Consider the following 18,175-nt stretch of genomic DNA (forward strand, 5'->3'; position numbering starts at 1 on the left):
TCCAGAGCTTGCCAACTCATATCAGCAGTGCTATTTGGAAAAACAAAACAAAACACTGATGTATTTTGAAACTACTATGCAATGGCTTTGTGAAGTTTTCGTGCTCAGATTTAACTGTTGGCTGAAGTTTTCTTAAATCAATTGTTTTATCTCCCATAGATGTTGCCAGAATTGCAAAAATGGAGTTGAACCTTACTTAACTCGCAGTACATCTAATGGTGTTTGTTTTAGCCATGGTCTCAAGACGTATTTCCCTGCACCTCTTCATTTTTTCTCTTCCAGGGCTTCCTTGAGCTGTTGGTATAAACAGTTCCCCAAAGGGGCCTCTTCAGCACAGCCCCCAGTAGCAAATTCCAGCGTAATTCCCTGAGTCCTTCTTTAGTAGTTTAACTTCATTGTGTCATGCACAATGGGGGGAGATGGGACACCACTTGGCAAGTAATTCTGCCATTTATTTAGTATTTATTTGTGTATTTATTTATTTAACTTGCATAATTGTCTCATGTCTGGCAATGCCCTGCCTGTTTCATCACTGCAGTGCAATTTTTCTTGCACAGAACATGCGGACCTCAGCATAACCTGTCCTGGCCCTCTCTTACTGGGAAGCAGAACAATGGAGGTGCATGTCCCCCCCCCCCCAAGGGACAAAGACGTTACCGCCCACCTTTAGGCAGCAATAGTGAAATCAAGCATACTTTGATTCTTTCTTCCTTTATGGCAGTAAGTCATTAGCGAACCCTTACCTTTTAACTTAAAGAGCGTTGGCGTTGATGCGGAAACCAATAAAAGAGGACATTTATCGTGCAGTTCCACTGGTGACCTCATTGAAATATCACAGTTGCAGCTATAGCAAGCTTTTAAAATCTGCTGCAATAAGTGTGCATAATAATTTATTTAACCTACTGTGATTTCCTAATTTAGTTTGGCCTTCTTAATTAACGTGCAGCTTTGAATAAGATTCATTCACTATTTAACTGGCTGCACTAGTGTTATAGAGAGAGATATTGGTCGTTGTCTGCTTTTCATTTAGTTGTTATGATGTTAAATCAGAAGAGGAGCATGACATTAGTTGCAAGTAAACACTAGTGTTGTCTCTTCTCCAAAATGAGTATTTCAGCAATGGTTGGTGTAACAGAAACTTTCTGTTTTGCCTCTGAGGATGGAGACTATTTCGTGGTTTTCTCGCGTTGTGCATTGAAGCCCCCAATATCTTTTGCTCGTTCAGGAAATGAATCTAATTGGGTGAACAAGCTCTTAAGGGTACACTTTGCTCAGCTTTAGCCAGAAGATAGCTGTGCATTTGGAGTTATAGGGTCAAGAAAGCAAAGTGGCCCAGAATATTTTATAAAGTTGGGATGCAAAGTACAATTCAGCTAGAAAAATAGTTGCAGGAAAGCGACTATTGTAGTAAAAGTTTTTGCTGTTCCTCCTGACTGAATTACATGTAGTTGTTTTCTGCTGCCAGACTTTAATTCCTTCTGAGAAGAGCTTGTGAATGGGATGGTTTGCAATATCTTGGAAGGCATTGAGAGCAGTTCTCTGTTTGTGATTACCTGATAATTGCACCAGACAATGATTAGTTGGATACTGTATCTCCAGGAGATTCAAACCCAATTAAAAATATTTAAACTACCAATAATGGCAGTTGGTGATGACTGGGTACATATTTTTCCTATGGGATACTTAGACTAAAGAGTCCAGTTGTATGTAGATTAACAGAAGTGGGTTTTGAAATTCAGTGAGGCTTTGTATTGCATTTGTAACAAATCAAACTGGCAATTAAGTTTAAATGACTTAATGTGAAGGGTTGCAAATGAGCACATCCCAGTGTATTGGAGCCAGTGTGTTCAGCAGAGACTTTTCATTCTTTATTTTCCCTGAGTACTTACCCCCCCCCCCCAAATATCAGGAACCAGAAGGTGTCTCTCTGCCTAAACAATGAGCTCCCTGAGACAAACTAGGTTTGAGAGCAGGGTCGAGCTAGATGTTCCACCAAATTCAGAGTTGCAGATGAAATCAGTACCCTGTGTGTCTAGTTCCACCTGTTTTCCATGTCTCCATGTGTAGTATTGAATGTGTATTCTCTATACACACAGATCCCAACTGCTAATGTATAAAGATGGATTAGACAATGTACCACATGGTGAAGTCTTAAGTTCCTGTTACCCCACATTATGGGACAGCAGAGGAGGCACTGCCTTGGGTGGCAACTGCATGTTTGCAGGATTCACCTAACCAGACTTCCACTTGTGCAACAGGGCTTTCCGCCACCACCACTTGCCCCCCCCCCAAGTTGGCTGGGGGTGTTGAGAGAGTTCTCAGAACAGCACACAGGGGAGGGGGGTTGTTTCACCTGGCAAACTGCAATGCTGTGCAGACAGTGTGGTTGGAAGATTGCAGTGCTGAATTCCACTCAACAAACTCTTGAATGTTTTCAGTGAGCTCATAATCAGCGCTCTAAACGTCAGCAGCAATTCTGTAGTTCTTTCTCTGGTGCTATTACTTGATCTATGCATAACTAAGACCCTGCTTTTCAGCTGCTGTCATGCTTTTTACCACCTAGAGTTCAACCTAATCTGATGCACAAATTTCAGATTACGAAATTCCAATTTACATTCTGTAAATTGAATTCAGTGGAGTTTAAACGTAAAGTCCACCCAAAGGGGTGTGTGCACTCAGTCCCTCCACCCTTCTCACTCAGTCCTGTTTTGCAATTTGGGGTTAGTCCAAAAGATGACTTTTTCAAGATGGTTTTTCATAGGTTTTTACTGTTGGTTGTAGGCAGATTCCTGTTATCCCAGGGTATTTTTATCATACCCAACAGTGAGCAAGCCAGTTCTTCTAGGTCCAGTATACTAACACAAAGCTTACATTTTCAGATTAGCTGATTATACATTGTCGGTTACAGAAAAATAGTCTGGAACTTCTTGGAAAATCAATACCCAAGATATATGAGGGTCTTTATAGAGAAGCTCCTCTTTGTGAGCTCTAGATTATGTTTCTTATCATGCAGTCTTGTTGACAGGGATGGTTTTCTGGGCCACTTGGAGACCTATGAAACATATTGCGGGACAAAGTTCTGGTAGGTGCAGGGGGCAAGTTGGAGCCCCCCTTTAGCGATGCTAGTAATCCCTGGCCTGGATGTGAAATACGCAGCTTCATTTTGCTGACTAGTACAAGAAAAGACAAACCTGTGTTGTTAAAAAATGCATCTAAGTATTACAGCTCAGCTAAGTCTTTCCAGCATCTATTGCAAATCAGCTTTCAAAAGTAGTGTGGCACTTTAAGCAGGTTGTTTAAGCACCCTCACTTCTTTCCTCCTGTCCCCCCCATATGCACTTTAAGCTCTGTGGCTGTTAACCTGTTACATGCAGGAGGGTTGTCTTAGATGGACAATGGGCAGAGGTGATGTTAACCTCGCCTGCCATTGCTGCCTCCTCTACCTCCAGAGGCAAAGGCATTGTGTGTACCCTTTCCTGTCTCAGCATATCCACACCACTCATTAATGTGAAAGCTAGAACGCTGGCATGCAGTGGCTTTTGTGAAGTGGGCTAGCCGATTTTTGACTGTTCTCGTGAGCTAAGCTGTGGTTTTCAATGATCAGCTGAGCCACAGAACCTAAGCTTTTAAAGAGGGATGGACTAAACTGCCATGGGATCAAAACTATATTGAAATTCTGTAGGTTTTAACTTTTCCACGCGTGTCTCTTCCTGAACTTCTGCCTCAATAATCTGTTCTTGGGTGGATTCTTGCTGAGTCAGACTGAAAGCTGGCCCTGTATTGGATGTTATGGGCTAGGGTGCCACCCTCTTGAATGCCACTCATGCCAAATGAGAGTGCCTGTAAGGCACAGGTGGTTTGGGATGCTGTGCTTCTACCTTGAACCCATGCATTATAGCTATGCGTTGTGCATGTTGCCACATCACGAATGAGAGCACCAACGGGATATCTGTCTGAATTGCACAGCACATACTTGGTGGCATTTCAAAGGGTGACACTCATGCCCACTTTCTGTGGTCTGGCTTTTGGTGGGATGTGTGGGAATCTTGAGCAAACTGCAGCTCAGAATGGATCACTGTCACTGGTGAATTAACCAATTTGATTCTTCTGCTGCGCCCCACTCCTAAAGTTTTAAATATATAACTCTTCTTTTATTACAGAAATACCCTAATCATGTGTCCCATCCCCCCCTTTAAAAACTAATCAACCACCACCTGGCAGACCCTTTAAAACTATTGCTCTGTGAATCTGAAACACACAAGATATCTGTTGCAGTTCTTTTTTGGTTGTATTGCATTGCATTGCAACAGAATTCATACTTCACTTCTCCAACAGGCTGAAATGTGATCTAGTTGTTTGACAATAATTGATAGCAGAACAGCCCAATTTATTTTTTATTAGCATTTTCCCCAACCCACATTTGGTGCATCCTTTATTCTCCCATTGATCTCCGTGCACATGGAGGAGGTAATATGGTCATTATTCTGTGAGTGTGTCTTTTGGTGGTGGTGGTGGTGGTGCTGGTGGTGGGGAGAGTAAAACAACAGTGAAGATAAAGACTTGTACAAACTTATTTAAAGCAGTTTAGCAAAAATAAATAAACTAAAAGCTCTCATTGAACAGCTTTAAAAACAATGTGAATGGAAACTTAGAAACTGGGTTAGGACTCTGAAAAATTCTATAAATGTATACTTGAAATTCTGTTTGTATTTTAAAACAAATGCATTTTCCTCTTTAACACTGTGTAAAAGAAATGTTATGCATGTGAGTGGTTTGAGAATTAAATGGTTTAATACTCATAACTGGAGTGCACTGTCTTTTGTTTGACTGTCTGTCCACAGCCCTGTGTACCACCTCTTCCATTTAACAGTCCCCAAACTAAGGTTTTTTGTTGCCACCCATCTGTCTCGCGAGACGAAGGAGTGCACCTCCAGGGGTGAAGTCAAACCGGTATGTTAGCAGCACTGAAGTGACCTCCACAGTGCACAAGCCTGGGCAGTGTGTGGAGGTCCTGAGCTGCCCAAACGACAAGATCACCCTCACTGATGTGGCCCAAAGGAAAGCGGAACAATACTTTTGGCACCAGCTTGGCTGCAGGAGTTGCCAGGAGGAGGCATACAAGGCACCATCCAACCATCTTAGGGACTTCATTCCAGATTTCTGCAGGGTTTACTCCTTAGCCTTTTCTTCTCCCAAAGATGTTCTGCAAGGCAGTGGAGATTGAGGATCAGAGTTTTCCTTCTCTGGATGGACTACCTTCCTGGATTGATGAGCCCTGTCTGCCCCTCACTTCCCTCTACAGCACATGCAAAAACTGCATTCTTGATCGTTGGACCTGCTCTTGGTTTCATCCACCCAATCTGCTGGAGCCTGTCTTCGCATGCAGGGAAGTCCTTAACTCACTAAGGTTTAAGACCCATCAGCCCCCCTCATCTGGTGAAGTCTGTCAGTCGAAGCTATTCCCAGGCTGTGGCTGCTGTTGCATGCTGACAGCTTGTAGGTACCACAGGTGAGAACTGAGTGCAAGGTGGGGACTAAAGGTGTGCAAACTAGCCCTGAAGGAGCATACCAGAGGCAGTGCCCCTCGCCTAACAACCCATACACCCCAAACTAAGGTTCACTACTCACGCGAAGTCAGTTTTCCCATGTCTTTTCAATTTATTGGAGCCCCTCACTGGTCTTAGTGGACAAGATGAAATCATTCAGCTTCTTCAGCTTTCACAGTGGTAGCTTTGTACATGCCCCATGCCCTTAATCACTCTGTCACCAAGCCAAATGCAGCTATGTACAGTGGTCCACCAGGAAAGTTGTCGAGCGCAAAGCAAAACATGAGTGGTAGGCTGTGTTTGCTTTCTTGGGTCACCAGTTGTACAACCTATCCTTCCTGGTTTTGCCATTGTCCATGGATTGCAACCCTATAATATCATTCGCTTCTGTGGCAAAGGCTCTTCCAAAAACCAAAGCATGGGCTTTAATGAACAACTAAGATAACAGCCATCTTCTTCAGCAATTCAAAAATGTTGCTGAGATGGCAACCGCTAAAGAAACGCTCTAAAGCTGTATCCTATGCACAATTACAAGGATGCAAGGTACATGGAACTAAAGGATTATCACTTCTGAGTAAATATGCATAGAATCAGGCGGCATATACGGAAAGTAGAATTCATTTCAGTTCAAGGTGCAAGTGGGATCTTGAGTGCTCTTCCAGTGCTCTTCAATGCTTCCACTGTTCTTAAGTGGAAATAAATGCACAGATTGCTATATACACCATGGGGCAGGCAGGGTGTTTTTTGTTTTGATACCCCATTTGCTATACCTTGTATCTGTGATCAACCTCCATTAATGAGACTTGGGACCTTCATTTTATTAATCAAAGTCAACAAGTTAGAATTCAAATTGCATAGCCAACTATTTATTCAGTAAAGCTGTCATCATTTGGGAATGGCTTCTAAATAGCTCGCACGCTCTTCCTGGTCTTTAGGAATAGAGTGGCCATGTTATTCTCAGGGCGGCGGGGGGAGGGATCATTCCCCAATACACCTCTCTTGTGGTGCAGCTAGCCTCTCCAAACATCTGCCATCTTAAAGGTTAAATTAAGGTACCACTAGTTAATAAACTACTGTCTCTAAACATAGCTGAAGAGGCAGGTGTGTGTAGTAAGTTGTGAGAAACAAATCTTTGTATCTTCCATTTATTCTTCCAAGACTCAGATTTTCAAAGAAAAAGAAAATGCTGCTAGCCAGGAAGGACAGATGGAAAGAGAAAGACATGAAAGAGGGAAGACACACAAGCGGATGGTGCCTTTGCCTCTGCAAATTGTCCTGCAAGTCTTCCTGTTGTGGAAGGAGGAATTTTTGGGTTGTCTTTGTTTTTGTTTTTATTATGCATTTTTATATATTTGTGTTTTAATATTGTAATTTTATGTCGTGAGCTGCCCTGCGGTAAACAATTTTAATAAAAATAGTAACAGAATAATAATGATGAAGGCATTTCAGAGTCAAAATGCACAGCTGAGTAAGAATGGGTTTAGTTGTAATTTGAGAACATGTCATATATAAGAGAGATACAGCAATGATACCTTTTTATTAGCTGATTCAAAACAGGAGGAGGACCACTGAAAAACAACCTGAAGTGTTAAGAGCAGGGATTGGCTACTCTGCCCAGGAAGAGAATGGCATTGATGGCAACTTCCCGTATGAGCACCATGAAAGGTCTGTTAGCATTGAAGACAAGTTTGTTCAAAGGAAATGAACGGCCTGAGATCATGACGGCTGTGGAAGCAGCTGCCTCGCTGCCTTCTTCATTCACCTGCCAATCAAAGATGCACAGAATTTAGGCCACACGTTTTCAAGAGCAATTGCACTGGAGACCAATAGAAATAAGGGCTTTCTTCTTCCATAATGCCCTATCCCTTGAGAACATAACTAGGGTTGCATGTTTCATTTACTAACTGGTTAGATTAATCAACTAAATAGGTGCCCCCCTGATTACTTGGAAAGCAGATTTTGAAATATATACAGATGCTGATCAAAAGTATAATGGCAGACTCTCCAAGTGTCCTGTTTCCCAGGGATGTCCCTGATTTAGAGAAGCTGTCCCAGTTTCTGATTTGATCCTGGAATGTCCCACTTTTCCTTAGACTGTCCCTATTTCCACTGGAGAAATGCTGGGGGATATGGGAGCCATCTGGGAGCCATCTGAAGGCAATCCTGTATAGGGAAGTTTTTAAATGTTTTATTATGTTTTTATATATGTTGGAGCAATGGGATGTCCCTATTTTCATCGGACAAATGTTGGAAGGTATGTAATCACCATTTTGAGGCATCCGCCCTTTTCTCTTATAATGGTGGAAATGTCTCTCCTAAAATGATACCTGCTACAACACAAATACCTTTGATCTGGCCCCTGTGTGTGAGTGCTGGAGCACCGGCTTACCTCTAGAGATGCTTTGTGGAATGCTTCAGATACAAAAACATCCCTCCGGGCACCTGAAATTATCCCTGAAAAAGACAAGAATTACAGTAAAATTACAGTATAAATTGAGGGAGTGCAAGCTGCCTATTGGGGAAAAGCAGCCGGCCCAGGAGTTTATGATGTGGCTATTAAGCATTGAGTCTGTGGAGAAATTGCCAGCAAATGGTGAGTGTGTGTGTGAGAGAGAGTGTGTGTGCGTGCGCACACACGCACCAGCCACATCATGTGATCAATTCTGCAGAGTGGGGCTTACCTGCCCCCCCTCCAATATTTTATTCAAGTTGGCACCCCTGTGGTGGAATATATACACTTCCCACTTGTGGCACTGCTCCTCATTGCATGAGAAGCTGTAGAGAGGATGCAAAAGGTGGGAGCCATGTGCTTGTGTGTGTGAGATAGAGAGAGAAAGAGAGAGGAAGGAAGGAAGGAAGGAAGGAAGGAAGGAAGGAAGGAAGCTGCAGCAGCTGCATCAGAAACCTGGCTAAAATTGATTGCAGAAGAGAAGGAATACACTAGAAGGCAGAGAGCAGGCTGTAGCTAGAATGCCCTCCACCATATGGTGATGGACTTCTATCCCCCAGTTCAAAGTGGCAGAAGATGGGTCTCTGAACTGGACCTTAGAGATTGTATGCATGTTGATGGTCTGAACTGATGGATCATATAAACCAGGTGTGGGCAATCTCTGGCCTCCAGAAGCTGCTGACCTACAACTCGCCATCACCTCTGACTATTGCTAATGCTGGCTGAGGCTGATGGGAGTTGTAGTTCAGCAAAATCTGGGGGGCCAAAGACACCCCCCAACACCTGATATAATCAGGAGTTTCAGGGCAAGGCTTTCATTTTATCCGCCAGATGCACAAATACACCTGGGGACGGTGGGCTTTCAAAACCAGGGCAAAAAATATAATTGTAAATAAGTTTGTTTAGTTTTATAATTAGGGTTGTTTTTACCATGTGCTTATTATTTACTTTTTGGTATACATTCTTAGAAAATCTGGAGAGGCTACTTTTATTTTGTCTCTCATGGTAATGGGACCGAGGCTATTCCTGATAAATTGTGTGTGTGGCCTGGGGCAGGGAGGTAGCATATAAGCAAAGTTTTGCATATGATTGTTAAAACTGGATATATTATTTTGAAGTCAATCTTTACTATTTGAAGGTTTGGGATCTTTCGTGACAGCATCAGCGTGGCAACAAGAGAAGAAGTGGTGCCGGTAAATAAAGGGCCACAGAACATATAATTAGTAGTAGGTGACTGCAGATCTTAGAGTGGCAAGCAGAACATAGAAGCTCCATGAACTTCCTGAGACCAAACACGGGTATGCCAACATATAGAATCATAGAATTGTAGAGTTGGAAGGGACCCCAAGGGTCATCTAGTCCAACTCCCTGCAATGCAGGGATCTCAACTAAAGGATCCATGACAGATGGCCATCCAACCTCTGCTTAAAAACCTCCAAGGAAGGATGTTTTTACAATAAGGAGGTCTAGAAAGTTGTTATGCTTTGAAATAAAATACGAGAATCTTGGAAATCCAAGTTGGTAACCTCCAGGATCTTTGAAACGGAATGTGTCTCTCCCCCCCCCCCCTTATTTTTTAACAGCAAAAACATTTTTTGCCAGGTGTGAGTTTCTATGCATAAAATGTTAGGCTGAGGGTGGTTAATTGGAAGGGCAGAGGGGCATCCTATCCTCTTTCCAAGCACAGGAGCCCTTCAAGACACACCTGGCAGATTGGCGTCTTCCGGTCTGAAGAGATCCGTCAGCCCCATCTGTTGCAGCTTCTCTTTCAGGCTGAAGCTGTCCTCCATACGGAAGCGGGGCAGATGCACTGAGATGGAGACCTCTCTCAGGGCATTCAGCCAGCCTTCCAGCTTCTCGGCTGTCAGCCCCTGTTCCACTTCTGCCAGGCGGGTCTGTGCAAAGGGCAGGATGAGCACCATGGTGATGTCATCTCCTTTGTAGGGCAGCTCCAGGACCTGCACTTTGGAGCTTGCAATAGAGGCGTACTTGAATGTCGCTTCCTGATACATGGTAGGCGCAGGGCAAGGCCCAGAACCAGTTCTGTAAAAGTTCTCCACCTTTGTATTTTCGAGCTCGAACTTTGATTTCCAGTGGCCCTGGGTTAATGCATTAAAATAAAAGAGAACAATCAGTCAGAAGCCAGGGATCTGGACTACCCAGCGCAATTTACTTTGGCCCTGATTTCTCACCAACCCCATGCAGGTTAACAAGGAAATTATTAATCTGGAATAATTACCACACATGGCTCTGTATCACTGAAATGGATTGGGATCTACACAAAAGCATCTGAAGATTTGTGGAGGGAAACCCACCTTTGTTAAGACAAGTTCAGAAGTACAGTGGTGTTGTTGTTGTTTAGTCGTTCAGTCGTGTCTGACTCTTCGTGACCCCCTGGACCAGAGCACGCCAGGCACTCCTGTCTTCCACTGCCTCCTGCAGTTTGGTCAAACTCATGCTGGTAGCTCCGAGAACACTGTCCCACCATCTCGTCCTCTGTCGTCCCCTTCTCCTTGCGCCCTCCATCTTTCCCAACATCAGGGTCTTTTCCAGGGAGTCTTCTCTTCTCATGAGGTGGCCAAAGTCTTGGAGCCTCAGCTTCAGGATCTGTCCTTCCAGTGAGCACTCAGGGCTGGTTTCCTTCAGAATGGAGAGGTTTTGTCTTCTTGCAGTCCATGGGACTCTCAGGAGTCTCCTCCAGCACCAGAATTCAAAAGCATCAATTCTTCGGCGATCAGCCTTCTTTATGGTCCAGCTCTCACTTCCATACATCACTACTGGGAAAACCATGGCTTTAACTATACGGACCTTTGTTGGCAAGGTGATGTCTCTGCTTTTTAAGATGCTGTCTAGATTTGTCATTGCTTTTCTCCCAAGGAGCAGGCGTCTTTTAATTTTGTGACTGCTGTCACCATCTGCAGTGATCATGGAGCCCAAGAAAGTAAAATCTCTCACTGCCTCCATTTCTTCCCCTTCTATTTGCCAGGAGGTGATGGGACCAGTGGCCACGATCTTCATTTTTTTGATGATGAGCTTCAGACCATATTTTGCGCTCTCCTCTTTCACCCTCATTAAAAGGTTCTTTAATTCCTCCTCACTTTCTGCCATCAGGGTACAGTGGTACCTCAGGTTAATAACTTAATTCGTTCTGGAGGTCCGTTCTTAACCTGAAACTGTTCTTAACCTGAGGTACCACTTTAGTTAATGGGGCCTCCCGCTGCCACCGCCACGTGATTTCTGTTCTCATCCTGAAGCAAAGTTCTTAACCCGAGGTACTATTTCTGGGTTAGCAGAGTCTGTAACCTGAAGTGCCTGTAATCTGAAGCGTCTGTAACCTGAGGTATCACTGTAACTATTTCACGTTGAGATGTCTTGAGCGAGTGCCCATTGAAAGGGATCACGACAGAAACAGGCTTCGGATACACAAACTGATGATCTCACTTCCATTCCCACTGATGTTTACAATTATGCCTTGTAAGGTTGGGCAGGCAATCAGACAATGCTCCCTCACAACTGGCTCCACATCCTCTTTGCAGACTAGCTATATTCCTGGCATCGGCCTCTCGGTCAGTTTTGTGAAGCCAGCATCATCATGGGGCATGGCTGCCACACGCACCCTGCCGTCAGGAACATAGCTAGGCTTGGTTTCAGAAAATAATTTTCTCCTTCCATCAACAGCCCCTCTCCCCTCTGTGGGCGGGTTTTAAACCACCTTTCATCAGTTCAAGCATGTCACTCTTGTGACCTTTCCATACCTTAAAGTAAATAGTGTTGACTAGTACCAAAACGGTGAGGGCATCAATGCCTCCTTCTGGGATCACATTCTTGATGAGCTTCTCTGTTTTGTTTGCCACCCAGTCATTAATGAGTGCCCGAGATAATTCTGGCTTCTCCTGAAACGTGGGACATAGAAAAGGCTCTATGAAATCTCGCATTCTACCAGACAAAGTATTCAGATGTTTAATTATTTAATTTGGTTCAAAGCTAATAGAATTTCTCAACCACAGTCCCTCAGTACTATTGTTCAACACCTACAGTAAAGGACATAATACCTTTCAATAAAGAACTGGAGACAAGACCATCAGCCTATGTGGAAAAAATATGTGGTTGGTCATGTGTCCAAAGTCATGGTTACCAACCAGCCAAAACTATACAGGTCAGTACAAATTGTCCTCTTGGCCAGTTGACAGAATTGGAGGATTAAAAAACCAAGAAAAATGCAGTAGGGGCATAAGTAGCACTCACATGTGCACTAAGGGAAGCGGCTGTGTTTATAAGTGAATGGCTCATGCATGCCACTGTAAATGAATGCACCTTGCATGGCAACTGTGCTCAAATCACAACAGTTTCTGACTGCGAGAGAGAATTTCCTTGGTAATAGTTTGCAGTTCTGGAACTCCAAGGGAAATTCAGTGGACCCCATTTGTCTTTACCTTCTGTAAAAAGAATAGGACCTGCATATGGGTGGGGAGGTAATATCGCTATGCCAACACTAATGAAATAACAGAGTAACACCATAGGGGAGGGGTGGAAGCATATTTTGTGGCATACACTGTCTTAAATGCAGTTTATTGATGACTTGTGACAATGTCTGGTTGACACTGGGGTGGGGTTACAATCAAGTAGTATGTAAATTTTATGAAACAAATGCATTTTCTGAAATAAACAGAAAAAATCCAGAGAATGACTCTAAGCCAAAGCCCCGAGAGTAAAAACCATAGGTGTGAAAATCTTAATTCACACTGAACAGTTCTCCATAATGTTTTTATTCCATTTTTCCCATCATAGCAATTCATTAAGAAAAAGGCAACCCTATAACTTGTCCATAACAGCAGCCAAATCCAGAAGTAAATTAGCACAGAATTAGAAAATATTGCCGCTGAACAAATCAAGTAAAGTTGCAAAGTGCTGGGAGGCGCAGGGCAGCCCAGTAGGAGGGCGCAAAGAGGAGAAGGAAATCAGGTCTGGATGTGAGGCTGGGATGTGAGTCATTTGAGGAGCAAAAGTGAATGTGGAGCGTGGAGGGGGAACTAAGCTCCCAAACAGCAACAAAACAAAACAAAACAAAAACCTGCGTTAACTTCTAGTTTGCATACATCAGTATTCATCCTTCAAGTTCAGAAATGTCTAAGAGAATAAGAAATATATTCACACCTCTTAATAGCATCATCACATTTATGACTCACTTTGAAGTTCAAAGGCCAGAGTTTAGCTCCATAAACCACCTCACTAACATTCTGATAGGTTTCATTGAAGCTGAAGGACTTCTCCCCAAAGAGGCGGTTGGCTGACACCAACTCTGATGATTTGTTGGCTTTCTTGTAAAGTCGGCAGTTAAGTTTGGCAAAGAAGAAGTGGATCTGATCTGATGTCTTTTCTGAAATAGTGTCAAACTGAAAAACCTGGAAAAACAGGAAGTAAAGTTCTTAACCCAAGGTACTATTTCTGAGTTAGTGGAGTCTGTAACCTGAAGCGTCTGTAACCCGAGGCACCACTGTATTTCCAAATGGATGCATCTGAAGAGGCAGACTTTTTTAGTCTACCACAGCTTATAATGCACTTGCTACTACTCTGTTTGTTGGGATCCTGGAAGCCTCGACCCAAGTTTGAGGCAAGAACCCCAGCAGAGATTTAACATGGCAAAACATGCAGCAAAGGAAAGATGGAAATATAATAGAAAACTTTAAAAATGTGCCCTTCCAGTGAGTTCCTAAGTATCCCACTTCCCTACCACACAGACAGACCACATGTTTGGGAACTTATAAAATGGTTACATTACAAAACTATTCAAAGGTCAGATTCGTGTATTTTTCCATACAGCAGTCAGAAAAAGTTGCACAGGCAATAAAATATTGCTTGATTACAAAATGGTAAAAGTTCCTAAACCATTGGTATAGAAAAAAGCTAGTTTCAGACTGCATTTTTGTTGATAAAGGCATGTGGTTGGACGGAGGGAGCAGCTCAGAGCTCCTCACACATCTGATTTCACATGTAGACTGAGACAATGAAAGGCTTGGTTTCCCATTTCCTCCCAAGGTGAGGGGAAGTGGCCTAGGCTAAGCTGTACTTTATGGCTTTAACCCAGGCATCCCCAACCTTCAGTCCTCCAGATGTTTTGGACTACAGTTCCCATCATCCCTGACCACTGGTCCTGTTAGATTGGGATCATGGGAGTTGTAGGCCAAAACATCTGGAGGGCCGCAGGTTGGGGATGTCTGCTTTAACCCCTTCATGCATTAATTTGACTCAAATATGCTTATATGAGGCTGGTTACTCTACACTGTTTATTCTGCATTTATCCTGATTTACTGACATTGAGTTTCCACAATGGTCAAACTATGTCTGGTCTCTACTGAGCATTTGTACTGATTTGTTTGTGAGGTAGTTCTATGACAATGGACATTCCGCTTCTGGTGTGTTTACACATCTTTCCTCATCACTTTCCTGATCACAAAATGTCATTTTCTTTCTTAAACTGGATTTGTTGTGCTAGGGCGAGAGAGCCCTTTCATCCACTTTATGTGAACAGCCCTAAAGTTCTGGTATGTACTTGAATTTCTCCAGCAAAATACCAAGAGTCTGGAGGAAGCTTTAGTTTTCAAGATGAAACATGTTATTTGCGGGGGGTGGGGAGTGGGAGAGCACAATTTCCCCTCTGTCCCTTGGGGGAGGGAATCTATGAGACTGCTCAGCATATGTTGATGGAAGAGACAAGGGAGAGCACCAGGGGCGTAGGAAGGGGAGTTCGGTCCATCCACTGGGTGGGGCAGCACTGGGAATGACGCGTGGGGCTTGCGTCCACCAGGCAGACTCTGTGGGCAGCTTGCCACAGCGCCCCCTTGAGCGGGTCGCCGCCGTGTCCCCATAAGGGGCTTGCCCCACCCCCACCGTTCTGGGTCCTAGAGTAGCTAGCTACGCCCCTGGTGAGCACTGTCCACCTGCAAGTTCTCCTGCACAAGCCCCACTGAGTAACAGCCCCGGAGAGCTCATGGTTTAGAGATATATGGGCCTCCAGGTGGATATGCCAGTTTGCCTGATGTGGACCTGACGTTCCAAACAAATCACAATCCATAGTTACAAGGATGAAAAGATTGTCTTGTTTTTGGTAACTGAAAGCTTATGATTTTCAGAACTTAAATTTGTATTTACAGATCTAGGTGGTCTGCCTCCTCTGCTGGGAAGCCTGCGCTGGTCCACATGGTCTTGGGAGGCGCAGTGCCAGTCCACACAGCCTAGGGGAAGCTGCAGCCTCCTCCTCCTCAGCCGGTGCCAGAGATGTACTTCTGGACGTCAGCTTCTAGAAGTGCCACAACAGAAGGGGGAAGAGTGACGGGGACAAGGCATGGCCAGAGCATTGGAGCCAAAGCAGGACATTCTGGATTGGGATCAGTAGCCAGGGTGGTTTCTGTCAACCTGAGATGTCCCACTTAAAGCTGTATGACCTTCCAGTGCAGATTTAGGGACACATGAGAGGGGAGGAAAGGGGGGGAGTCTTGTTGTTTGATGGGCACTTGTTCTGTTTGCACAACTGTATGCAACATTGTTCTGTATGCAACATGCCGATCTGTGATATTCTTTATTCATGGTGGCCTATGGTTTTAGATGAGCTTTAAGGGATGCAGGTGGCGCTGTGGGTTAAACCACAGAGCCTAGGGCTTGCTGATCAGAAGGTTGGCGGTTCGAATCCCCGTGATGGGGTGAGCTCCTGTTGCTCGGTCCCTGCTCCTGCCAACCTAGCAGTTCGAAAGCACGTCAAAGTGCAAGTAGATAAATAGGTACTGCTCCGGCGGGAAGGTAAATGGCGTTTCCATGTGCTGCTCTGGTTCTCCAGAAGCGGCTTAGTCATGCTGGCCACATGACCAGGAAGCTGTACGCCGGCTCCCTCGGCCAATAAAGTGAGATGAGCTCCGCAACCCCAGAGTCGGTCACAACTGGACCTAATGGTCAGGGGTCCCTTTACCTTTACTTTACTGAGCCAATACCTAAAAACCATGTGGAAATATTAACAACCAAGCATAGAGTGGAAATCGTTGAGTCTTCCGAAAGGAAACACTCCAGCTCAGTCTTATGCAAGAAGGCTGTTCAAACATAACCCTGCCCCCACGTTACCTCCATTAGCTGCTGGAGGGTGTTGCCACAGGCTCCCAGCTTAGTCATGGCAAAGGCTGTGGAGATGCTGAGGGGTGACAAGAAGATGTTGTCATTGGCATTCCTGGAGCTGGTCAGATTCTTGTAGAAGAGGGCAGCAAAGCGAGAATTGGCCTTGGACAACTCCCAGACACGTGGGTTGGTAGAGCTGGGAAGGTTCTCTTGAATCGGTCCAGAGGCTGCAGCCTCTTGGGCCTTCTTATCTGGGTTGCGGTAGATACACATAGGGTTTACAGGGATATCCTTTGGCTTGGCAGTGCATACATCCTTCACTAAATGGTGGTGTGGAGTTACAGCAGACAACATAGAGATGAGAAGAAGTAGTGGGAGCTGCATCTTCCTGTAAGCAAGAGGGGGGTGGACTCAAGATAAAGAGATCCAGCTTTCTCAAACATAAATGAGCATGCATACAGATAAACAACCTACGGTACTTCCTGCTGAAACAGCCACCCAGGAAGTATCTTAGTGCAGGAAATCAGAGAGTAAGCAAAATGGTGCTTATTCCTCAGTGAATGAGTTCAGGAGCAAGACAGAGGAAGCAAACTGCATTTTACTCCTGTAATGATGGTGCTGTAATCTAAGAGAGTTTAAAATGCAGAACTGGACATATTTGTTTGCTTTTTTTAATTGGGATTGGCAATTTTATTTTTTCTTCTTTTGCTCTAAGGCATTCAGGATGTAGAAACAATTGTAAAGCATGGAATGCCAGGTGGGAGTGGGGAGAGAAATGTTAATTGCATGCTTCACAACTGAAGTAATACATGTGACTGCCTTGCAGGGGGCTGGACTAGATGAACCTTGGGGTCCCTTCTAACTCTGTTTCTATGATTATCTGAGTGTCTAAAAGCCACCCCTCCCCCCAGTAAGGCCATTAAGTCCAGCGTCTAAAATTACCTGTTTGCCCCAATTCTGCCTTTGAGGTATAATGCAGCCATCATGGCTAGAAGCCAATGACAGTCTTATCTTCCTTGAATCCATCAAATCCCGTTTTTAAAGTCATCAAAATTGGCCAGACCCTTCACTGCTACATTTTGTGGTCACAAATTAATAATAATAATAATAATAATAATAATAATAATAATAATAATAAATTTTATTTATATCCCACCCTCCCCAGCCTTAGCCGGGCTCAGGGCGGCTAACAACAATAAAACAGTACAAAAGTACAACATAAACAACACTCTAAAATCATTCATTCTAAAATTAATTAAGAGTTTAACTTTGCATTGTATAGCAGAGCACCTTCTTTTGCTTCGCCTTAGTCTTTCAGTTTCACTGGGTGGCCCAAAGTTGTATTATGAGAAGGTGCGTGTTGTGGATAAGAGTAGTTTTTCTCCATCTTATATACCTGTATCATGTTCCACAAGTAATCACCTTTTTTCTACAGCATGCCCAAACAGTTTAGTGCAAAAATTCAAATGGCTGCCCCACTGAGGTAAGGCTTTACTAATAATTGAGGGAACTACCCCTTTGCTGTCTTTTAATAGTACCCCAAACTCCACCACCTGAGGCAGGTGACCTCACCTGGACTGGCTCTGATTTAAAGAAACCTTCAAGAACTGGGATCTCTTACCTCCTTCTTCCTGGGGCTTTCTCTCCTCTTAAGGCAGCGTGAGCAAATGGCTGGTTTGCTTGCTTTTGGCAAAGTTCATCCCAGTCAGTAAGAGTGTTCCTTCTACTCAGCCAGAGCCAAAACAAGGAAAAAGGGGGTGGGAAGGCCATGGAGGTCAAAGGAGAATGACCAGCTGAAGCAGGTTAAACAAAGAGGGAGGCCAAGCAATGTTTGATCTGAGAGGAGATTTAATGTTCAACTCGATGTGGGAATGTCAGGATATATACTGCACATACGAAACTGCAGATAGACCCAGCAGCACTGGAGAAGCAGCAGCAGGAGAAAGTAGCTCTGTTTTATTTCTTAAAACTATTCTTTGTTCATTTTGTTGAAAACACGCAATATGAATAAAGCAATGTAATCCTACTCCTTTTTCCTGGGAGAAAGCAGTTTCGCAAGCCATCCCGCCTCTTTGGAACA

At 44.0% G+C, this 18,175-nt stretch overlaps 1 protein-coding gene across 1 annotated transcript; it reads right to left on the minus strand.

Annotated features, from left to right (window-relative positions):
* Positions 1 to 7,055: 7,055 nt before the first annotated feature.
* SERPINC1 (serpin family C member 1) lies at positions 7,056 to 17,880 on the minus strand. Its single transcript, XM_028732320.2, has 7 exons — positions 17,717 to 17,880; positions 16,105 to 16,483; positions 13,182 to 13,397; positions 11,751 to 11,888; positions 9,701 to 10,094; positions 7,936 to 8,000; positions 7,056 to 7,308 (listed from the first exon to the last, which is right to left on the minus strand). Exons 1-7 carry the CDS (start codon positions 17,863 to 17,865, stop codon positions 7,135 to 7,137), a joined length of 1,515 nt encoding a protein of 504 aa, XP_028588153.2. The 5' UTR covers positions 17,866 to 17,880; the 3' UTR covers positions 7,056 to 7,134.
* Between the last annotated feature and the right edge of the window lie 295 nt (positions 17,881 to 18,175).

Source organism: Podarcis muralis, chromosome 5 (genome assembly GCF_964188315.1).
Source record: "Podarcis muralis chromosome 5, rPodMur119.hap1.1, whole genome shotgun sequence".
Lineage (NCBI taxonomy): Eukaryota > Metazoa > Chordata > Lepidosauria > Squamata > Lacertidae > Podarcis > Podarcis muralis.

Coding starts and splice junctions, on each gene's coding strand:
- SERPINC1 (XM_028732320.2), bottom strand. CDS start 17,865: ATGGCCTTCCCACCCCCTTTTTCCTTGTTTTGGCTCTGGCTGAGTAGA. Junction 13,398..16,104: donor CCCTCCAGCAGCTAATGGAG/GTAACGTGGGGG, acceptor CTGTTTTTCCAG/GTTTTTCAGTTTGACACTAT. Junction 11,889..13,181: donor TCTGGCCTTTGAACTTCAAA/GTGAGTCATAAA, acceptor CCCACGTTTCAG/GAGAAGCCAGAATTATCTCG.